This window comes from Pipistrellus hanaki (genome assembly GCF_964339955.1).
Source record: "Pipistrellus hanaki genome assembly, chromosome: 3".
Taxonomy (NCBI): domain Eukaryota; kingdom Metazoa; phylum Chordata; class Mammalia; order Chiroptera; family Vespertilionidae; genus Pipistrellus; species Pipistrellus hanaki.
In genome coordinates this window covers 85,055,169-85,079,890 of record NC_140505.1, presented here as the reverse complement: position 1 = coordinate 85,079,890, position 24,722 = coordinate 85,055,169, and the positions used below count along the sequence as shown (strand labels likewise).

General features: G+C 41.5%; 1 protein-coding gene across 3 annotated transcripts in view; it reads left to right on the top strand.

Moving 5' to 3' along the window:
• The window catches only part of SGCG (sarcoglycan gamma), a 76,031-nt gene that overhangs the window by 47,466 nt on the left and 3,843 nt on the right, over window positions 1-24,722 (top strand). For all 3 annotated transcript variants that reach the window (XM_084879471.1, XM_084879470.1, XM_084879472.1), the window contains 2 exons: window positions 15,204-15,276; window positions 24,358-24,481. In XM_084879471.1, coding sequence (XP_084735597.1) covers window positions 15,204-15,276; window positions 24,358-24,481 — 197 coding nt within the window. The remainder of the gene's footprint in view (window positions 1-15,203; window positions 15,277-24,357; window positions 24,482-24,722) is intronic.

Below are 24,722 nucleotides of genomic sequence, written 5' to 3'. Positions count from 1 at the left end.
TTAAGTTATCCTTTTTAAAGATGTCATATTCTTCTTCTCTGTCATAGGTTTATTTACGGTATGTATTTATTTTTTGTCTCAAGCACAAATTTATTCCAAACTCCTCTTCTCTCCAGTGAAACTAATCTGATCAAATATATTGCATCTGAAACTACTACTAGTATATATTTTCTTTGTCATTTATACCATTGAGTGTTGAGTGTATGAACAGTAAAATTCTGACCCAGGATTTGACTCTTGTTAGTTTTCCAACTTATGATCAAAGAAATGCAAGAAATCTCACAATTCTGCAATTCTAACTTCTTTCCTTTTTTTTTTTTCTCTACCCACGGATCTATATATATTACCTAGTTCTCAACGATAACACTGCGGATTTTTAAAAAATCCTCACCCAAGGATATATTTATTGATTTTTAGAGAGAGAATGGAGAGATAGAGATAGAGATGATAGATAGACAGACAGACAGATAGATAGATGATAGATGATAGATAGATAGATAGATAGATAGATAGATATCGATTGGTTGCCTCCCATACATGCCCCAACTGGGAATCAAACCTGCAACCTTTTTGGTGTACCAGATGTTGGCTTCAACCAAATGAATCATCTTACCAGAGCTCAATCTTAACACTATTAAGATTATGGACTGAGGAATATTTTTGGTGTGAGTAGGGAGCAGTGCAGGACATTTAGCAACATCCCTGACCTTTATCCATAGGTTCAATAGCATTCCTCTTCCCCTCACCCCCCATGAGCTGTGACAACAAAGATGGCTACACGCATTGCCAAAAGTTATTTTTAGAGGGTATGGAGGAAGAGGTAAAATTACCTCTAGTTGAGAACCACTCGTCTATCCTAAACCTATACTAATGTATTTCTCTAGAATTTATTAACATTTATTTAATGTTTACAATGTATTAGTAAGCTAAATATCTATTGTACAATACAAAATAAGACATGTTCCCTTTTAAGTGATGTGTACATTTCAGCTGATATATAAAGCATTAATTTGTTAGACACAGTCTTCTAAAGACGATAATAGGTGTTTGGGCTAAGGGCTACAGGAAGAGCCTGAAGAAGGGATCAGTTGTGTTGGAGAGTGATGGAGAGACAAGAGTAGCTCAAAGAAGTTTCCTCCAGGAAAGATAAAATTGAGCTGGTCTTGGAAAGTAGGGGAGTGAGTCTTTCGCCCTTGAGTGTTTCATAGGACCCTTCAAGCATCTTTACCCAGTGATTTCTTATTGAATGGATGACACTGTACAGAATCAAGTAAAGCAAATAAAAATTGATTGTGAAATTAAATTTCAAGTTTTGCCAAAGGAGCAGGATTTTGAGAGTCAAAATGATGGAGCAATACTGGGTTCTAACAAATCCAGTAACAAAAGAAGACCTGAAAAGTCAGACTTGCCAGCAACTGCAGAAATGAAAATGAATAAAAATGATGACCTGTTAGGTACTTAAAAGATCAATAATTTTATTTTCATAAGATTAAGATATTCACCCTCAGGAAGACTGACAATTCCCTCAATTTGAGTATTCTTATGGCTTTATTGCAAATGTTAGTTATTGGGTGAATAATGTCATATTGTATCACTGTGATAGGCAGAATTCTAAAGATGATCCCCAGTGACATTTGCCCTTGTAAAATTCTCTCATCTCCACATCTAGATGGAATCTGTAAATATGATGATATATAATTTTAATTATTACATTATTTATATGGCAAAAGGGAAATCATCTGGGTGGGCCTAATTTAATCTCAAGAGATCTCTAAAAAATATTCAAGAGAGTTTTCTTTGGCTGGTAATAGCAGGGAAAGTCAGATAAATTGAAAGTGCAAGAAGGATTTGTTGCTCTGTTGTTATATGAAGATGGTGGGGACCATGTGATAGGAATTTTGTGGCTTCTAGAAGCTGAGAGAGACCCTCTTCTGATAGCAAGAAAATGGGACCTCCGCCATAAGATCATGAGGAACTGTGGCTTGCCAGCAACCTAAATTTGGGAGCAGATTCTTTCCCAGAGCCTCCAGAAAGAGTCCTGCCTGGTTGACAACTGGATTTTGGCTTTAAGAAACCCAAACATAAACACTAAACAAACCCACTGGTCAAAACTTCTGACCTACAGAAGTGAAAGCTCACAGGTGACTATTATTTTAAGCTGCTGAGTTTGTCATAATTTTATATCATAGAAATAGAAAACTAATACAGTCATTACACAATTTCAACTATGTTGGAAAAATTGCACCATAAACAAAACTTGATTCTTTATTTCATACTAGAGGCCTGGTGCATGAAATTTGTGCACAGGCAGGGTCCCTAGGCCTGGCTGGCAATCAGGGCCAATCTGTGGGGCAACTGGCAGGGTGATGGGGGGTGGGCGGTGCTGGCAGGCCTGGGACCTGCAGACTGGAAGAAGCTCCTGCATGAGCATCTACCCCCTGGTGGTCAGTGCACATCATAGCAACCGGTTGTTCCACCATTCGATTGATTTGCATATTAGTTTTTTATTATATAGGATGATTTTATAGTTGTTACAATGATGACTAAGTTCTGTGAAATATAAAATACAATAAGAATATTTTCAGTCCTAGCTGGTTTGGCTCAGTGGATAGAGCATCATCCAGTGGACTGAAGGGTCCTGGATTCGATTCCAGTCAAGAGCACATGCCCAGGTTGTGGGCTCAATCCCAAGTGTGCAAGAGGCAGTGATCAATCATTCTCATCATTGATGTTTCTATCTTTCTCTCCCTCACCCTTTCTCTCTGAAATCAATAAAAATATATATTTAATTTTTTTTTTAAATTGTGATGAAAAACATATAACACTAGAAGCCCTGTGCACAAAATTTGTTCATTGGAGGGGGGACGGTGTACCTACATCCTGTCCAATCTGGGACTCCTCAAGAGATGTCCGACAGCTTGTTTAGGCCTGATCCCTGTGAGATGGGGCCTAAGCCAGCAGTGGAACATACCTCTCACAATCTGGGACTGCTGTCTCCCAACTGCTTGCCTGCCTGCCAGCCTGATCACCCCCTAACCACTCCCCTCCCAGACTGATCAATGCCTTACCACTCCCCTGCCAGCCTAATTGACACCTAACTGCTCCCCTGCGGGCCTAATTTCCCCCAACTGCCCTCCCCTCCTGTCCCAGTAACCCCAAACTGCCCTCCCCTGCTGGCCCAGTAACCCCCAACTGTCCTCCACTGCCAGCCTGGTTGCACCCAACTGCCCTCTCCTGCTGTCCTGATCACCTTTAATTTCCCTCCCCTGCAGGCCTGGTCCCCCACAACTGCCCTCCCTAACCTACAGGCCCAGTCACCCCAAGCTGCCCTCCTCTGCTGGTGTGATCACCCACAACTACCCTTCCCTGCCGGCCATCTTGTGGCAGCCATCTTTGAACACATGGGGACTGCCATCTTATGGGAGGGCATGAGAGTCAATTTGCATATTACCTTTTTATTATATAGGATACAATTTTCCAATTTCTTTTCAATTATTTCTTTTTCACACTCACTATTATTCCGTATTAGGTTCAGGTTTACAACATAGTGGTAAGACAATCATATACTTTACAGGGTGATCCTCTGATATTTCAAGTACCTGCCATGGCCTGTACATAGCTATTATAATATTTTTTTAATTCTTTATTGATTAAAGTATTACATATGATAAACTTTAATTTTTCAAAGTAAATTCCAACTAAAACTTTTTTTTCCACCACTAACTATAAAGCTTGGTTTCTATTTTAAATGGACTGACTATAGTAGCCTTTCGAGTTTATTGGATCAGACAAGGAAAGAAGAATGATAACAGCCAGCTTCACTCTGGGAATGGCAAAGAGAATTAAATGCTTTTCTTCTCTTTTCTCCCCTCTGGTTACTTGAACAACTGCCACAAATATGGAATCTAAGAGGAGAAATGAAGTGACTCTTTCTTTAAGCTGGTACACACCAAATTTCTGACTTGCACTAAATTCTGATCTTGACTCAGATAAAGAACTGTTTTCTTGACATTATCTTTGTCTTAAGTAATCAAAGAATAAGATGAAATCTCTAACTCTTAAGCCATTTTTATATAGACTTTAGTTAACTGAAGAATCATTTTTAAATAAAAATTATGGAGATTTAACAATTTGACCAACTTAGAAATTGACCTAGGCTTTCAAACAGTCTCATTTTCCTTCTTATAAATAGAATTGGTCACCAAGTAACCAAAATTAGCATGCCTGTTTTACTAACCCCAGTTACAGAACACATTATTGAAATAGCATCTGAATATCATCTTTAAAAAAAATTCTATTTCATTGCCAGGACTCACTTCTGGCAGGTGATAAATTGTTAGCTTGGCTGCTTCAAATGTATTTTAGTTCCTTGGCAATTATTTGTTAGGCTGGGTCCATTCCCCAATATTTAGTAAGAGAAATAGGATCCTGTAATAGGATCCATTTTCTTATCACTAATGAAGAAAACAAGATCTAGGGATAAGCCAGTCAATTTATTTTTACCCTTCTGCAAGCTAAACAGGATTACACAAAGTGAAAAGTGATGGTGTAAAAATGCGTAAGTCACCCTCAAAGCCATTGACAAAAAAGGAGTTGGAAAATAGAATTTAATAACAGAAGATATAAACATAAACAAAGATGATAAGACCAGGTACCTTAAAAAGACATGAAGGCAGATATCTGGAAGGTGCTTATCTAGAAGGTGCTTATAAATCACCATACCATTTAAGCCATATATACAGTACATGCATCTCCGAACACTTTTTGATGTAGCTCTATGTACAGTTGATGGCCTGGTCCATCAGTTAAAAACCTTTCAGCTGAAAGGAATAAAAGACCAAATTAAAAATGGCTTAAACTAAAAGGATATAATTATCTCCTGTGAGAAGTCTGGAGGTAGGATAGGTTTACTAATTCAGTGGCTAATCCAGTAATATTTCACTCCAGCTTTGCTTCTATTCCCCTTTTAGTTGCATAATAGTTCCATCAATTCCAAGCATCACTTCCCTGTGCAATGACTTCCAGCAAGAGAACCTTGATGGCCTTTGGTGACCTGGCCTCTTTAAGTTAACCTTCCAGACAAAATACACCTAATATTAAATTACTTGCATTGCTCTTATAAGTGTCAGTTAACTCTAATTTACTTTTTAACCCAATCAAATAAACTTATTTTTAGTGAAGAGTTTAAGACATTCACAATTGTTTTGATGATTGTTCTCTTTGGGTTTATCTGGGTCATATTATTTCATAATTTTTATCTTTTAGTCTTATTAAATTTGAGTCTTAAATAAGCCTGGTGTAACAGGAGATACAAAGAGCCCAGATTATTCAGGTACTGGTAGGCCGATATAAGAAGCTAGATTTTGTTTTAGGGCAAAGAAAGACATTGGATTGTCTGGAACATGATACTCCTTGGCTTGTTATACATTTCAAGATCAATATGACTATTGCAAGGGAGAATATATTGTTTAGAATAGGGGTGTCGAACTCAATCAGAGAAGGGGCCAAAATCTAAAATCCAGCCTAAATCGCGGGCCGAATGGTTTACTGAACAGTCATAAACTGACAATGTTAACCAGAAATGTGAATTTAAAATGAGTGGAACAATCTTTTCCTTAACAGTGCTGTTAACCAACTCACATGCTATCAGGCAAAACAGTAATATTGGTATCAAGCAAAACAGTAATATTGGAATGTACCTAAAATGCTCATTGTTTTGTTTTCTGGCTAGATGTCTGACACCGTTTTCCCCGGATCAATGAGTCAATGTTCGGTTTTATTTCTTGGGCTGTAGCAACCCGCAAAACAGCATGGAGGTTGTCATCGGTAATGCGTGATCTGTGCTTGTTTTTGTTCAGATTCATTATTGAAAACATCTGTTCACAAAGATAGGTGCTCCCGAACATGGATAGAATACGGGCAGCATGAAGTCGGAGCTCTGGCATTGAGTCAGGGGGCAGTAGAGGGTAGAAGTCCTCAATTTCAACATCCTGAAACCTTGATTTCAGGCCACTGTCAGACTGAAGCTCGATTATCTCCATCTGAAGGTGATGGGGCACATTGTTGACATCAACTGTAAAAGGATTGGCAAAGATGTCAAAGCCTGAGTGCTGTGTTCTAAAGTCAGAGAAGCGCCGCTCAAATTCACTTAGTAAACGGCTAACTTTGGTAGCCAGCCGACTGCAAGGAAAAGTACCAGAAATAGTGGTTGAGATACTCAAACAAACGGGAAAGTGGGCAAGATTGTCCTGTTCCAGTTGGGACTTCCATAGTTGAAGTTTATGCTGGAATGCTGTGATCATGTCAGACATCTTCGTGATGACTTGTTTGCGTCCCTGCAGCTTCAGATTCAGTTGGGCGAGATGCTCGCATATGTCACACATCATAGCAAAATCACATAGCCAGGCAGGATCCGACAGTTCAGGCAAGGGCTTTCCTTTACTTTCCATGAAAAGAGCAATTTGTTCTCTGAGCTCAAAAAATCTTTTGAGGACTGCGCTCTTGCTCAGCCATCTTACTTCTGTGTGGTATGGCACGTCTCCATGCTCTGCACCCACCTCCTGTAAAAACTGCTGGAACTGGCGATGATTCAGGCCACGTGCCCGTATAAAGTTAATAGTTTTAATGACTGTGGTCATTATGTCATTCATGTCCAGAACTTTTCCACACATAGCCTCTTGGTGGATAATGCAATGATAAGTAATCAAGGGTGTGTGGCAGTGACTTTTTTGCATTCTTTCCTTCATTAGTCCAACCAAGCCTTTCTTTTCTCCGCACATTAAAGGTGCGCCATCGGTAGTTAGCCCCACCAACTTTTCCCAGGGTAATTTAAAATTATTTATAGATTTCTCCACAGCCTCAAATATATCTCTACCAGTCGTCATCCCATGCATGGAAGCTACATCCAAAAGTTCCTCAGTGACAGAGGGGTTGGTCTTCGCAGCACGTATACAGATGGACAGCTGCGCTGTATCAGTGTTGTCTGTGCTTTCATCGATAGCAAGTGAAAAAGCGAGATAACTGCATGCCTGTTCGGCCAGCTGTGATGATAGATTTCCTGAGAGTTCTTGAATTCTATCTGCAATGGTGTTTCTTGACAAACTGACATTTTGAAAACTCTGTATCTGGTCTGGGCATACTTGCTCACACACTTTTAGCATGCATTGCTTCAAAAAGGCACCCTCTGAAAAACACCTTGAAGTACGGGCAATTTCTTCAGCCACTATAAAGCTTGCTTTCACTGCAGCATCATTTTTCGCTGTAGCCTTTGTAAACATTTGCTGCTGTGATTGTAGTTTGCCTTTTAGTTCTTTAACAATTTTATGCTTTTCTTCCAAAGTATATTTGCCATACTTAACATTATGTTTGGTGTCAAAATGACGATATATATTGTACTCTTTCATCGCCGACACTGTCTCATAACACAATATACACACTGGTTTGCCCTCTCTAAGCACAAACATGTATTCATTTTCCCATTTGTCATTAAATTGTCTGCCTTCACCGTCAACTTTTCTTTTCCTGGACATTTTGGGATCAATATTGGCAGTAAAAGATGTAGTTTATTGGAAATCTGCGTTAGAAGGAAAAAGTTGAAAACTGCACAGGGATAGCTTGATTTGGCAGATGGAGTGGAGAAAAAAAAAGTCAGTCAATAAATGCCTGGCTGGGTACAGATAGCAGATCTGTTGCGATTTTTATGCCTGCATTTTATGCCAGGAACTGGCAGCTTCTGCTGTGTATTTTTTATGCCCGCACACTCACTCTCTCCTCTGCTCTGCCACCCACACAACCACATTGGATGCCGGACTATAGGTCACGCCTCCTGAATCTCGCGTGACTTGTTATCTATGCGCATGCATAATAGATAGCAAGTACGTCGGCCGGCGAGGCGGCCGGTGAGATCACAAGCCTCCTATGTCACCGTGCGTCATTGTGATGGAACGCAGCAGAGTGCAGTGATGACAGCGCGGTGCGGGCCACATTGCAAGGCCTGGCGGGCCGGATTTGGCCTGCGGGCCTTGTGTTTGACATGTGTGGTTTAGAGGAAAGAATGGAAGCAGTAAGATCCAATGGGAGATATAGTACAGGCAATAAATGATGTTGATGTGGCCTAGACGGTCATAGGGGGAAGCTAATGACTCCAAACTAAGAATTAACATATAGAGACACATAAATCAAATGGGTGTCAGGTATCCAGGGAGAGAATCAAAGAGGAAAAGATTATATTTCTATCTGGATGATGTCATTACTCTCTGGGTAATGGAGATGACTGAGGAGGAGAAGAATACGTTTGTAAGGCAGAGAGAATTAACAGTTAATATTTTAGATATATAAATAGAAGATATCTGTGAACAAGCCAAGTGAATATATTAAGCCTGCTGTTGGATAAGTGAGGTACCTATTGTTCAGAGCAGCAATCTAGAATAGAGATACACATGAGGACATCATCAATCAAGTGAACTCAGAGATGCCAACATTAGAGCACATCTAAAGGGAGAGTAGTCACCAAAAGAGAGTTTTTGACAGACAATGTAGTGGGAGGGATGTCAGAATGGTCTTTTTCTTAGTCCCAAGAGAGACACTGTGTTCCCAGAATTTGAGATCCAGGAAAGGTGAGGACTCTTGGATTTATTATCATGGATGTCATTATTATATTAACAAGAGCATTTTCATTGGAGTTTTTTTTAAAAAAAAATATATATATTTTATTGATTTTTTACAGAGAGGAAGGGAGAGAGATAGAAAGCTAGAAACGTCGATGAGAGAGAAACATCTACCAGCTGCCTCTTGCATACCCCCACTGGGGATGTGCCCACAACCAAGGTACATGCCCTTGACTGGAATCGAACCTGGGACCTTTCAGTCCACAGACCGATGCTCTACCACTGAGCCAAACCGGTTTCGGCTTCATTGGAGTTTTAAGCAAAGGACAATTTGTAATGGTGGCAGAGTGAATAGACTAGGAGGTAGTACAAACATAGTTTGGAAGTTTGACTGTAAAGGGGAGCAACAGAATTTCCCCCCTATTAAAATGCCCATTTCAGTTTATAAATACTCAATGGATATGTGGAATTAATCTTAATAAATAGTTATCAATATAAATACAAAAATCAAATATATGTCTGGACATGTGTTATTCATTGTTTGAACAGAGGTATTAATATTGAACTCTGCATTTTTGTAACTGAAGAATCCAGGAGTAGCAGTATGTTAGAAAGAATGGAGCAACTTGGAAAATTTCCCTTCTAGTTTTTGGGCTCTGTCTATGACCTCCATGATTTCTGGGCTCTATCCCATGAACTTTTCAACTGCTTTACCACTATTTCAATCCTCTTGTACCAAAATCTGACAAAAGTTCCTCACATGAGTGTCATTTATCATAAATTGTTGTAGGATCCAGAAAAGAATGGTGCCATTCAAATACTACTGATAGTAGAAATGACCACATCATTTACCATGTCTGATCTTGATGATATATTCTTAAAAAAGGTTAATATTATAAGCCGGGACTTTTTTTGGTATATATAATACTTATAGAGGGTCATACTAGACAAGGTCATTTTACTACATGATTTATGTGACAAAATTTTATAGTGGAATTTTTCCCCTTATAATTTATATAATTTTAAATAATATCTCTATTTTCCAAAAGGAGCAGATGTTACATCACTTATATTTTTATATATAGTCTTGGTTGGGGATATTAAATATGAATAAAAACATAAAGAAATATAATTAATTGAAGATCAACAACCATTTATTGAGAAACATTTTATGAAACCATTTAGGAAACATCTATTTTATTATATGTAAATAAGTTCTAAGGCATATTTACTTTGTGGATAGAGTAATGACATAATCAAGTTCATATAATTTGGGCATTAACAATTTCAATGATAGAGAAATTTCTCCTCTTATTAGAAGATAATGCATATTTGTAGACTTTATATCTGTCAACAGTACATTGTCATTATGAGGTCACTCTATCATTGACTCTGGTCATTAGAAGGTAATTGGCATGCATTTAAGTCTAATTATGGAGTTATATTTTCTTGTAAATAGTCCCACTGGCACTATTAGAATAATTACACTTCTTAGAGGAAAAAGAATTGAAGCTGTGCTAAAATTAAAATTAAAATTAAAATCAAAATACATTATAGTTTCTTTGTTTTAGAAAGGACGCTTAAAATAGTCTTCCTTTACACAATGGTTACCATTATTGTTGAGGTTCACTTAGATGGTATTTATTTTTTATTTCAGAGAAGAAGGGAGAGGGAGAGGGAGAGATAGAAACATTAATGATGAGAGAATCATTGATCAGCTGCCTTCTGCATGGCCCACAACAGGGATCTAACCTGCAACTCGCATGTGCCCTGACTGGGAATTGAACTATGCCCTCCTGGTTCATAGGTTGACACTCAACCACTGAGCTATGCCACCTGGGCATTTAGGTGGTATTTTAAGGAGTATGTTATATTATAGCATATATGAGGATCTGTTCTTATCTAAATATAATTTGCATGAATTATAATATTATTTTCATACAATTTTAACCTTTGCTTTTGTATTCCTTTATTTCAGCTGATTACAGTTTTTGTGTTGATCATGTTATCACATCTGATTTGTTATTTCGAATTTTCATTTTTTGCTAATTTAATTCAATTTTCTTATTTGCCACATACTTTTATTTCTTAAATGAGAATTGTGCATTTGTTATGTCTTTATATTTAAACAAAATTACTAGAAAAGCAGTAATTATAATGACAAAACTAATACAGGTAGTATTGTTGTGGAGAAAATGTGAACTGTTAAATCAGGAAAGACTGCTGACTTTGCTCAACTTGGTGTCTGGGAAACTTTCACCAGGTTTTCAATGGTAAGTATCAAAACTAGTACGTGAGTAAATTAAAAAATAAACATTTAATCATTTTCAGTATTCCCTAAAGAGGAAATTCTGCAAAATGTGAAAATATCTGTTGGACTCTTTTTGGGACTAAGAGGGAGAGGAACAAGTTTTTTGCAGTTGCAGACCCCAAGTCTGGAGAGGGACCTAAACCAGAGACAGATCCTAAAACAGGGGTGAACCCTAAGAATGAGGCACAGTTCAGGAAAGGAACAGGGACCTAGGTAAATCATGATGAGTATGTATAGGCAAAGTGGTGTACTTAAATCTGTGTGTATGCCTACAATATCCTATACTAGAGGCCTTGTGCATGAAATTTATGCATGGGGGGGGGGGGTCCCTTGGCCCGGCCTGCACCCTCTCCAATCCAGGAGCCCTCAGGGGATGTCTAATTGCGGGATAGGGCCTAAACTGGCAGTCGGACATCCCTCTGGTTCCTAACCGCTCATCTGCCTGCCTGCCTGATCACCCCTAACCACTTTGCCCTCCTGCCTGATGTTCCTAACTGCTCCCCTGCCAGCCTGACTGCCCCTAATTGCTTTCCCCTGACTGCCTGATCGCCTCTAACTGGCTCTACCTTGGCTCTGCCACTGTGGCATTGTCTGGAAGGACATCCATTCTATCTGGTATAATTAGCATATTACCTTTTTATTAGTATACTTAATAAAAGGGTAATATGCAAATAGACCAAACAGCAGAACAACCGAACAACCAATCAAAGTGTTATATGCTAATGATATGCTAAGGCTGCTCAACTGCTTGCTATGACATGCACTGACCACCAGGCAGCAGACAGTCAACTGGTTGACCAGTCACTATGATGTGCACTGACCCTCTGGGGAAGATGCTCCAACTGGTAGGTTAGCTTGCTGTTGGGCTCCAGCTGATCAGGACTTAGTGAGATGGACTGGACACGCCCTGAAGCCCTTCCATGGTCCCTCTCCAGCCTGATCATGCACTGGTCGGATCACTCAGCCTGACCTGCGCCCTCTCAAAATTTATGACCTCTTGGGAGGTGTTGGAGTGCCAGTTTCAGCCCAATCCTGCAGGCCACTGTCCTTAGCAGGGCACCAGACAGAGGGCTCATGATTGGTGAGCACTGCTGAGGCAGCATGAGCCTCTTCTGATCAGGATTGATTGGTCGCCACCCCCCAGCAGGCACAGTGGGGCCAGGATGAGTAGGAGTGGCAGGTAGGAGCTGCGGGTGACATTGGATTGCGGGTTTAGGCCTGATCCCTTCAGGCCACCCAGAGGCACTCCACCTGAGCACGAATTCATGCATCAGGCATCTAGTTTTAAATATTTCTATGTTGACTTCTTTATTTTTCTAGTAATTGGATTATTCATTCATTCCTATACACTGGTCACATTTTTCTGCTCCTGCACTACTGCTTTCCTTGAAAATTATTGTCTATCACCTCCATATAGTTACAAATGTCTATTTATTTTAAGGTTCAAGGCAATTGCATTTTACTATAGAAAGTCTTCCCTGTCTTAAAGTAATGATCCCCTGCTGATGATACCCAAAATAACTTAGTTGCACACTCCTACTGGCACATTGCTTTCTATTATATAGTATTTGTTAATTATGTATGACAAATCTTATAGCAAATAGATGAAAAGTATGGGTTTTGAATTCAAATCACAGTCCTGCCCTTTAACTGTGTAACTTTAGGAAACTTAACCTTTCTATTCCTCAATTTCCTCCTCAGTAAAATAATCTCACCTGTCCTGTAAAGTTCTGAATATCAAACTAATTAGGTATATCGAAGAACATGTCATTGTCATCTTTGCATTTCTTCGCCTCCACTCACACCATGTCTTGTGTATAATTCAATTCTCAGACTAGTGAAACAACATGACTCCTAGAAATTAGAAAGTCAATTTTCAATATTTAAAATTTTCTATTTTTCCTCTAATTTCTTGATGTGTTTTAAGAAACAAATGACATAAGATACAATTTTTACACATAAAATCTAGAGAATGAGTCAAACGACTATTACCTAAAGGATACAGACATGCAGTTTTCAACTGTAATTACTTCTTTTTCAATTTAAGGGCTTATATCATTTCCCACATTTAAAATAAGTCTGAGCCCTGGCCAGATGGCTTAGTGAATTGGAACACTGAAAAGTTGTGGGTTTGATTACTGGTTGGGATAATAATAATAAGCCTGCATATTTTGAATTGGTTTAAATGCATATGTCTATAGGAACTTACTGAAATTGTGGTATCCTTGGAAAAGCAAGAGAGCAGATGTGCCTATTTTTTTAATCCACACTGAAGGATATAATTTTTTGGTGTTTTTCTTTTTTTATTACAGAATCTTAAAAAACACACACCCTGTATTTTCATAGAATAAATTTCATATTAAAGATTCTCACAGTGGGAAAAATAACAATTTATTATTTAACTTTATATTTTGTGGGTATTATTTTGGGACAAGTAAAATGAACACAGTTGAGGAGTAAGTCTCAGTTTAGAATGTGTATGTAATATTTTGATACCTCTACATGGGTACTTCTTCCCTGCCTGGAACTTCTCTATATTCAGAAGTTCTCCAGGCTCTTTTTCCCAGGATTTAGAAATTAGTAATGTGAAATATTAGCATTTCCTAACTTTAAAGTTTCCCAAAGACATATAACCATCAGTGACTGGTATTACCTGAACAAAGGGGGGAAGTTTTCAAACATTAAATGCTGGCTAAGCTGATGTAATCTTTACTTATGAATTAACTAGAGGCTCAGCACATGAAAACATGAGTGGGTAGGGTCCCCAGGCCCAGCCTGTTATCAGGCTCATCTTCGGCTCACTTGGCAGTCCCTGGTCCCGCCCCACCACGCCCACCAGCTAGCCAGTTCCCTTGCTGGCCCTGGGTCCTGCCCCACCTCCACTGCCGGCCCCCCTGGCTCCCCTCGCTGGTCCCCCACCTCAGTGACTGGTCGAGAGGTCATTCCGGTCATTATGCTTATGGTCACTGGTTTTTTATTATATAGGATAGTTTTTCCCTTTCTCCATAACTCCCAAGGCAAATGTAGATGTTTGATAAGGTATTGATAGTAATAAAGCTTAATTCCTTTTAAGAGTTTGGTAAATTAAAATGTGAAAGCTCATATATAATATTCAGTTATATTGTGAGTCTCTTGAGAAACTGGAGGACAACCTCATTCACTCGCCAGGATGTGGAACTACAATAACTCACTCTCACAATTTCTTGGTTATAATTCCTCTTAAATCTTTTCCTCACAGACTAAATTCTAAAACTAGCCAGGTGATTAGAAAAGGTTTATCTCACCAGTGGACTTCTATGTTATTTCTTTCTTATTGTGAGATTAATGGCATGACAGAGCATAGGGAAAGAGGTGTACAATCAATTTTCCAGGTATTAAGTCAAGAAGGTCAGAGCTTCCACAGCATGGCAACATCTTTGCAGATGCCCACATTGTGATAGTTGAAATAACAAAGATCAGCAAAGGTGAAAGCTGAGAGGTGAAATTGCCAAAAGGCCTGCCTTGGGAGCTTTTTGCAATGCATCCTTTTGAATATAGTAACAACTTCTGCAAAGCCCCATGGCCACTGGAGACTGAGGACCACAGCCAGGGAGTAGCCCATCACAATGGAAGGTTTCAAATACACAGATGAAAGTAGGCCCAGAAGCAAAACACTGACAACCCCCTCACCAGTCCAGTGAAGAGGTGCAGCCTTGGAACCAGAAGGCAGCTGGGTGACAGGTGAATGTGAGTGGGTGGGTTGGTCCTGGAGAAATGCTGAGATTTGAGCAAGTCTGACCCCCCACTGGGGTTCAGAGGAAGAGAATTCTGTCTCTTTGGGGACACTCAGCCTCCACACACTCACCATCTCGCTCCTGAAGGTTCAAGGTCCTGGAGGATATGTTTTTATGGATTTTAGAGGGGGGCAGGGAGAGAGGGGGAGAGAGAGAGAGAGAGAGAGAGAGAGAGAGAGAGAGAGAGAGAGAGAGAGAGAGAGAGAGAGAGAGAGAAACATTGATTGGTTGTTTCTCATACATATCCCACCAACTGGGGATCAAAACCACAACCTACGTGTGTGCCCTGACCAGGAATCAACCCCCAAACCTTCCATTCTTTGGGGAAATGCTCCAACCAATTGAGCAACTGGCCAGGACATGCCTATTCTTTTTTTCCTGCAATTCAAACATCTGCACAAATTCAGCAACAAAGATCAGAACTTACTTGTGCTTTTGTATAGTCTAAATATTCTGTTTGATGTGTCACTAATTTTACTTTTGTAAGATGATGAATCTTTGTTTTTTGTTTAGGGCCTGAAGGAGCTCTTTTTGAACATTCAGTAGAAACACCCCTCATAACAGCTGACCCATTTCAGGAGTTGAGGTAAAAATGTTGTTCAAATATAAACATACTCATTTATAGAAGACACCTGGCTACGTGCTAGAATAATATTTTAGCAATTGTAACGAGATTGATTTCTTTTGCCCACGAGAGTTTTATTCTTCATTGATTAAGATATTACACATGTGTCCTTATCCCCTCTCACAGCCTGCCACAGCCCTGCACTCGTGCCCTCACCTCTGTGTCTACCCCGAATGTCTGTGTCCATTGGGTATGCTTATATACATGCAGACAAGTCCTTTGATTGATGTCTCCCCCTTCCCTTTGAGGTTTGACGGTCTGATCGATGCTTCTCTGTTTCTGGATCTGTTTTTGTTCATCAGTCTATGTTGTTCATTATATTCCACAAATGAGTGAGATCATGTGATATTTACCTTTTTCTGACTGACTTATTTTGCTTAGCATTATGCTCTCCAGGTCCATCCATGTTATTACAAATGGTAGGAGTTTCTTCCTTTTTACAGCAGCATAGTATTGTGTAGAAGTACCACAGTTTTCTAATCCACTCATCTGCTGATGGGCACTTAGGCTGTTTCCAAATATCACCTATTGCATATTGTGCTGCTATGAACATAGGAGTGCATATATACTTTCTGATTGGTGTTTCTAGTTTCTTGGGATATATTCCTAGAAGTGGGATCACTGGGTGGGGTCAAATGGGAGTTCCATTTTTAGTTTTTGAGGAAACTCCATACTGTTCTCCAGAGTGACTGCACCAGTCTTTATTTCCATGAGCAGTGCATAAGGGTTCCTTTTTCTCCATCAGCACTTGTCATTTGATGATTTGTTGATGATAGCCATTCTGAAAGGTGTGAGATGGTACCCCATTGTCATTTTGATTTGCATCTTTCAGATGATTAGTGACTTTGGGCATGTTTTCATATGTCTCTTGGTCTTCTATATGTCCTCTTTTGAAAAGTGTCTATTTAGGTCTGTTGCCAATTTTTTTTTATTGGATTATCTTCCTTTTATTAAGTTGTATTAGTTCCCTGTAAATGTTGGTGATTAAACCCTTATCTGAGATAACATTTGCAAATATGTTGTTTTGTTGATGCTTTCTGTTGTTTTGTTGATGCTTTCTTTTGCTGTTCAGAAGTTTTTTATTTTGATGTAATCCCGTTTGTTTATTAACTCTTTAGTTTCCATTGCCCTAGCAGCTGTATTGGTGAGGATATAGCTTTGGCATATGTCTGAGATTTTCCTCCCTGTGGATTTCTCTAATATTTTCATGGTTTCCCATTTTATGTTTAAGTCCTTTATTCATTTTGAGTTTATTTTTGGGTATGGTTTAAATTGGTGGTTTAGGTTTCTTTTTTGCATGTATCTGTCCAATTTTCCCAACACCATTTATTGAAGAGAATGTCTTGACTCCATTGTATGCTCTTGCCTCCTTTGTCAAATATTAATTGAACATAGTTGTTTGGGTTGATTTCTGGGTTCTTTACCCTATTCCATTGGTCTATATGTCTGTTCTTATGCCAGTACCAGACAGTTTTGAGAACAGTGGCTTGTAATATAGCTTGACATATGGTATTGAGATCCCTCTTACTTTATTCTTCTTCCTTAGGATTGCTGCAGCTATTCAAGGTCTTTTTTATTATTATTATTCCAGATGAATTTATGGAGAGTTCCTTCTAGATCTTTGAAATATGCTGTTGGTATTTTAATGGGGAGTTCATTGAATCTATAGATTGCTTTGGGTAGTATGGACATTTTAATGATGTTGATTCTATCAATCCATAAATACGGTATGTTTTTCTATCTTTTTATGTCTTCCTCTTTCTCTTTTTTCAATGTCCTGAGTTTTTCTGCATATTGGTCTTTTACCTCCTTAGTTAAGTTTATTCCTAGGTATCTTCATTTTTTTTTTTTGTGCAATGGTAAATGAGATTTTTCTTTCAGTTTCTCTTCCTCTGAGTTTATTATTGGTATAAAAAAAAAGCCATAGATTTCTGGGGTTTAATTTTGAATTCTGCCAAATTAATTTATTAAGTTTAATAATTTTTGATGGAGTCTTTAGGGTCTTCTATGTATAGTGTTATGTCATCTCTGAATAATGACAGTCTTACTTCTTCTTTTCTAATTTGGGTAACTTATTTCTTCTTGTCTAATCGCTATGGCTAGCACTTCCAGTACTATATCGAACAGGAATGGTGAATGTTGGCACCCCTGTCTTGTTCCTTTTCTTAGGTGATTTCTTTCTTTCTTTTTTTTCTTTTTTAGTTTTTGCACATTGAGATGATGATAGCTATAGGTTTCTCATATGAGACTTTTATTATGTTGAGGTATGGTCCCTTTATTCACACTTTGCTGAGGGTTTTTTTTGTTTTTTGTTTTTTTTTAAATCAAAAAAGGGTGTTGGATTTTGTCAAATGCCTTTTCTGCATCAATTGATATTACTATGTGATTTTTATCTTTCAATTTATTTATGTGATTATCACATTTGTTGTTGATTTGTGGATACTGTACCATCCTTGCATCCCTAGAATAAATCCTCCTTGGTCATGGTGTATGATCTTTCTGATGTAATGCTAGAATTTTGTTGAGGATTTTGGCATCTATGTTCATGAGGGATATTGGCCTGCAATTCTCTTTCTTTGTGTTGTCTTTATCAGGTTTAAGTATTAGGGTAATTCTATTGTAGCTTCATAGAATGAGATTGGGAGTATTCCTTCCTCTTGAATTTTTTGGAATAGTCTGAGGAGGATAGGTTTTAGTTCTCCTTTGAATGTTTGGTAAAACTTCCCAGTGAAGCCGTCTGGTCCCAGGATTTTGTTTGCTGGAAGCTTTTTGATGATTGCTTCAATTTCTTCCATAGTTATCAGCTCTTCCTGATGGCTGTCCAGCCTTGAGCCCTCACAGCACCCCCTGCCTGATCTGTCCTCCCAGATTTCAATGCTGCCATCCACCCCACTCCATCCTTTTATACAGGTTGTCCCATCTGACTGGACTGCCCTTTCTTCTCTTGGAGACCCAGGAATATCAACTTATGCCTCAAATTTTAGTTCATTTAGTTCATAAGCTGTGGGCTTATGATTTGTGTGTTTCACAGAGCCATCGTTTTTCCATGAAAAGTATTAGCATGAGTTTCCTGAAATTGTTTACAATTTTTTTTTTTTAATCAATCTTTATTGTTCATATTATTACAAAGGTTCCTCATTTCTTCCCCCCTCCACCAGGTTCCCACCCCACCCTCCGCCCCCTCCCCATCCCCCATTGTCCTCATCCATAGGTGCACAGTTTATGTTCAGTCTCTTCCTCCCTCCCTTTCCCCGATAGTAAATCCCTTTTCAGATAGTAAATCTGTTACTTAGCATTATCTCATATCAATAATACCTCCACATGCCCAATGATACACTTCACACAAAAGACATTTCCAAATAGGTCAACCAGCCTCATCCAGGCCCCACCCAAGGCACTTACAGATCAACACCCCAGCGCTATACTAACTCAACACATCCAGATCTAAGCCTTCATCACTTGATTCAGCAGACCCTCAAGTTCCCGCAAAAGTTTCCAGCCATGTCTGAGAGGCAGCCGTGGGCAGGTACAGGCGAGGAGCGAGCTGTTTCGGGCCTGGCTGCTCCGGGCCTGGCCTCTGTTGCTCTGGTTCGTTCCACAACCAGCTGCTCCGGGTCTGGTCACTGCCGCTCCCGACCTAGTTGCTCTGGACTTGGCTGTTGCTGCTACAGGCCTGGCCGCACCCGACCCGGCTGCTCTGGGACCGGTTGCTCCGGTCCCGGCCGCTCCGGGCCTGGCTGCTCCCAGCCTGGCAGCCGCTGCTCCGGGCCTGGCCGCTCCCAGCCTGGCAGCCGCTGCTCCGGGCCTGGCCGCACCAGACCCGGCTGCTCCGGGCCTGGCCGCTCCCAGCCTGGCAGCCGCTGCTCCGGGCCTGGCCGCACCAGACCCGGCTGCTCCGGGCCTGGCCGCTCCCAGCCTGGCAGCCGCTGCTCCGGGCCTGGCCGCACCAGACCCGGCTGCTCCGGGCCTGGCCGCTCCCAGCCTGGCAGCTGCTGCTCCGGGCCTGGCCGCTCCCAGCCTGGCAGCCGCTGCTCCGGGCCTGGCCACACCAGACCCGGCTGCTCCGGACCTGGCTGCTCCCAGCCTGGCAGCTGCTGCTCTGGGCCTGGCCGCTCCTAGCCTGGCAGCCACTGCTCCAGGCCTGGCCACACCAGACCCAGCTGCTCCGGGCCTGGCCGCTCCCAGCCTGGATTCTTCGTGGTTGTCTACTGCTGTTCTGGGCCTGGCTGCTCCCAACCCGGCTGCTCTGGGCCGGGCTTCTCCGGGCCCAGCCACTCCGTGTCTGGGTGTTCCTGGACTGGCCACCCTGGGCTTGGCCGCCTCTGCCTCAGGCCTGGCTGCCACTGCCCCAGATCTGGCTGCTCCAGTGCTGGCCGTTGATGCTCTTGTTCTGGCTGCTGCTGTTCTGGGGCCTGGCCACTGCTGCTCCGGGCCCAGCTGCCACTGCCTTGTGCCTGGCCACTCTAGGCCTGGTCGCCGCTGTTCCAACATTCTGTCCCTTTTTTCTCTTCTTTTTTTTTTTCTTTTTTTAAAAAAAAACAACAAAACGCATTTATGTTGCAATGTTGGCTGGTGCGTTGAGTTCTGACTTAGTCTTTGATTTTTCAAGATCTTCTTTGTATTCTTTCTTAAGTAATTTTACTATCATTTGCTCTCACTTGATTTCTTCACATTGAGAACTTCTTTGGTTTCTTCCTCCTTGTCCTGGGAGCTCAGCAGGTTGGCCTGTGGCACCCCTTTGTTCTCCGCGGGCTCCCGCGCTGCTCCAGCCTGTTGCTGGGGTCGGCGCCGCCCAGGAAGCAGCCCCCATCCTTGGCTCCGTTGCCAGCGCTCAGCAGTCGAAGGCTCAGGGGCACCCCCCCCACTGGGGGCCCCGTCGCCCGGCTCCTTGCTGGCGCCCAGCTGGCCGGTGTCCGGCAGGGGCTCCTGCTCCTCGTGGCGTTCCTCCAGTCTGGAGCTTTCTTTCTCCCTCCCACTAGGGAAGTCCAGGATCAGAGTCAACAGACTGTCCTCTGCGCACAGTGTGCGCGACTCCGGGGGCTCGGCCTTTCGCCGCGCTCCCAGGACTCCACCTCACAGCCCCGTCTCCCCCTGCCCGAGCCTGGGTCCCCAGGGACTGGCCCAGACCTGGAGTTCGGGGAGGTCTGGACTGAGGCTCAGAGCTGCCGCCGGAGGCTTTGTTTCTTCTGGCTAGGGTAATCCAGCATCAGAGTCAACATTCAGTCCCCTACGCGCCATGTGCGCGCGACTCCGGGGGCCCCGCATTTCGCCGTCCCCCGGGATTGTCTCCCCCTGCCGGAGCCTGGGTCCCCAGGGTCTGGCACATAACTTGGGGCTCAGCGCTGCCGGTTCGGGGGTTCAGCCCAGGCTGGGGGTTCTATTTCCTTCCTGCTAGGGAACGCCAGGCAGCACCCAGCCCTCTCCTCCTCTCTGGCTGCGACCTCTCTGCGCGCGCGTGCGTGCGAGCACGCAGCATGTCTCCGTACCTTAGGCTTTTTTTCAGCTCCTCTGATTTTCCTTCTGGTTTTCTCCCTCCTTCCTATTGTAGAGTTTTCAGTCAGTCGACTACCTGTAGCTCTGGGCAATGTCCACTCTACATTTTAGTTGTATTCCTTTGAAATTGTTGTGAGCTGCTGCGGCTAGGTGTATACCCGAGCAGCCATCTTGGATCCTCCTCTGTTTACAATTTTTAACAGAAAAAATTGATATTTTCTTGTTATGCTACCCATCTCCAATACAGCTGTAAACAGGGCAAAATATTTGCTCCTTTAGTGAAAGAAATGGTGTCTTTGTGAGCTTGAAATTTAAAAAAAAATTCTTGAAAACATCAATTTATAAAACATTTAATAAAATACATGTACTGTAGCTCTGGCTAGTTTGCTCAGTGGTTAGTGTCACAAGTTGGATTTCTGATCAAAGGAATGTAACTCGGTTGCAGTTCAATCTCCAGTCAGGGTGGGAGCAGGAGGCAACCAATCCATGTTTCTCTCCCCTTCTCTCCACTTCCACTCTGTCTACAAATCAATTGAAAAAAGTATCATTGGGTAATATTAGAGAAAGAGCAATATGAAATAAATCAAATGCATGATAAATTCATATTTGCAAAAAAATGTTGGAAAAATGATGATGTATATACAGTATAGCTTAAGTGTGGTAAAATACATATAACACAAAATTTACTAACTTAAATACCTTTAAGTGTACAGTTCAGAAGTATTAAGAACATTCACATTGCTGTGCAACCATCATCACTAGAACTTTTCACATTGCTGTGCAACCATCATCTCTAGAACTTTTCATTTTGTAAAACTGAAATCGTCTCCATTAAACAACTTTTTTTTATTACTTGATTTGAAAGAGAGAAAGAGAGATTTGTTGTTCTACTTATTTATGCATTCATTGCTTGATTCTTGTATGTGCCCCAACTGGGGATTGAACCCACAACCATGGAACTTTGATGTATCAGGATGATGCTCTAACCAACTGAGCTGCCCAGCCAGGGCCCATTAAAAAGTTTATCCATCTCCTCCCCCAGTCCCTGACAAACACCATTCTATGTTCTGTCTTTATGAAAGTGACTATTCTAGGTACCTCATAAAGTGGAATCACAGAGTATGTGTCTTTTTGTAACTGTCTCATAACACTTAGAATAATGCTCTCAAACTTTTCTATATTTTTACATAAAATCACCTACTTCATCTAGATATTTATTCTTTATATTAGAGGCCTATTGCACAAAATTTATGCATGGGATGGGAGGTCCCTTAGCCCAGCCTGCACCCTCTCTAATCTGGGACCCCATGGGGGATGTCTGCCTGCCTGTTTAGGTCAGATCCTGGGGATCGGTCCTAAACCGGCAGTTGGACACCCCTTTCACAATATAGGACCGCTGGCTCACCTGCCTGCATGCCTGATCATCACCCTTAACTGCCTCCGCCTGCCAACCTGATCGCCCTTAACTATGCCCCCACCAGCCTGGCCGCCCCAACTGCCCTCACCCTGCTGGCCTGGTTGCCCCTCACTTCCCCCTTCTGCGGGCCAGGTCATCCTTCACGGCCCCTTGCCAACCTGGTCACCACCAACTGTCCCCCCTGCTGGCCTGGTCACCCTTAATTGCCCCCCCCCCCCCTTCTGGCTTAGTCGTCCCTCACACCCCCCACCAGCCTTGTCATACCCAAATGCCTCCCCTGCTGGTCTGGTCGCCCCTCACTGTCCCCTCTGCCAGCTTAATCACTCCTCACTGACCACCCCCCCCCCCCCCCCGCCAGCCTGGTCACCTCATGCAGCCTGCTGTTTGGTCCTTTGGTCATCCCTCACTAACCCCCCTGCTGGCCTGGTAGCCTCATACAGGCTGGTGTTCAGTTGTTTGGTCACCCCACACAGCCTGCTTTTTTAGTCATTTGGTCATCCCTCACTAACCGCCTGCTGGCCTTGTCACCCCACTAAGCCTGTTAGGTTGTTTGTTCCGTTGTTTCAGATGTGACGGCCCCTGGCTCTTTATATATATAGATACACATACACATACGTACTAGGGGCCCAGTGCACGAAATTCATGCACTGGGGAGAGGTCCCTGAGCCCAGCCTTCCCACTTTCACATACTGGGAGCCCTCAGGGGATGTCCTAAGGATGGCTTAAGCCCGCTCCCCATTGGGAGTGGATCTAAGCTGCAGCCTGGCCTCCCATTGCTTGAGGTGACCGGTCTGATCAGTGGAAAGCACCAGACCATCACCTCACTGCTGCAGCCACTGCCAGTCACCATAGCTGCCAAGGTTTTTTCATCAACACAGACTCCAGTCCCTTAACCATGAAAACATGACAACTTTCTTTAAGCATTCTCAAGATGTGTCTTTCATAGGATATGACATTTCTTTCTTTGTTTTTCTTTTTATTCTCACCTGAGGATATGTTTCCACTGATATTTTCCCTTCCCTCTGATCCCAAGCTCAGCCCCTTCCCAAGCCTAAAGCCTCCGCCCCAGGTTTAGGCTTGGGAAGGGGTTCCCCGCCTCCTCCCCTCCCCCCCCCCCCCCGCACCTCCCCAAGCCTAAAGCCTCCGCCCCTAAATATTTATTCCAATAGTATATTTGTATTTTATACAAAAGGGTACTTCTCTTTTCTTCATCACTTCTTTTTTTCTCTCAGTGATCCACCTGCACTCTAATCTTACACTCCTGGAGATATGCAGACCATTTTCTATTCTGTTCTCCCTCTCATAGACCTTTAAACATGTCAATCAATTAGCCTTTCGAACTTTGGAGTTGGGTTGGGTTGGAACAACTGAAAAATCTTTCAAGTATTCACATTGTGCCATCAGGTGGAAATTCAGTGTTTCGCAGGCAGAGAAAAGTAGGAGAATTTTTTCTGGTACATATATTACTAGAATTTCTGTATTATGTTTGACTTAATCACAGAGATATTCTGATAAATTTTATGAGTATACTATCAAGCCAGCCGAGGTCAGTTTCCATCCTGTGTTATTAACTTCATCAATTCAATATTTTTCCAAAAGAAATCTTTGTATCTGCCCTGTAACTTTTCTAATTTTTTTTAAAGCAATCAAATCTGAATGCCTAACTTACATTCTTGTTTTTGAACATGTAGCAGATGCACATGTTGCCCTTAAATTTGTCTGTTTTTTTCCAGACAAGTTTGTGCCTTAGCTAAATAAAAAAAATAAAAAAAATAAAAAAATAAAAAAAATTAGTTATTCACAAATAGCATTTTCTTCTGGTGTGGAATGCCAGAGTGCTTAACCATGCCATCTGAAGTTATTGCATTGGGTTAGGGCTCTCTACTGTTTTATCTGTTTTTACAGGATACTATTTCAATAGACTCTCACAGATAGGAAGTGAATTTCTTTACTACACGTTATTTCTGGATTTTAAAATGAATAATGTACATTTTATTAGCATTCAAGAATGATGTGAAAGTACTATATATATATCTTACTGATTATATCTTCTGTGCTAAGCTGTTCATTGAGGCATTCTTGGAGTGGCTTTTTAAAATACTATTTTTTCCTTGATTTATTTTTCATTTCAGATTAGAATCTCCCACACGAAGTCTAAGCATGGATGCCCCAAAGGGGGTTCATATTAAAGCTCATGCTGGGAAAGTCAAGGCCCTTTCTCAAATGGACATCATTTTTCATAGTTATGATGGAATGGTGAGTTTAATTGATCAAGCTCCTACTGCATGTCTTGACAATACTCATGTCCATAAGGTATCAGTATATTAAATTTATGGCAGTTTGTAAAGAAATGTTACGAAAAGCATAGAGTAAAAAATGTGAAAAAAAGACAAATGTTAATTTAGCATTGAAAGAAGGTCCAAGAAAGTTTAAAATAATTCCATATTGGATCCAGAAGCTTTCTTTGACTGGTATTTGTGCCATCTAGTCTCTTGCT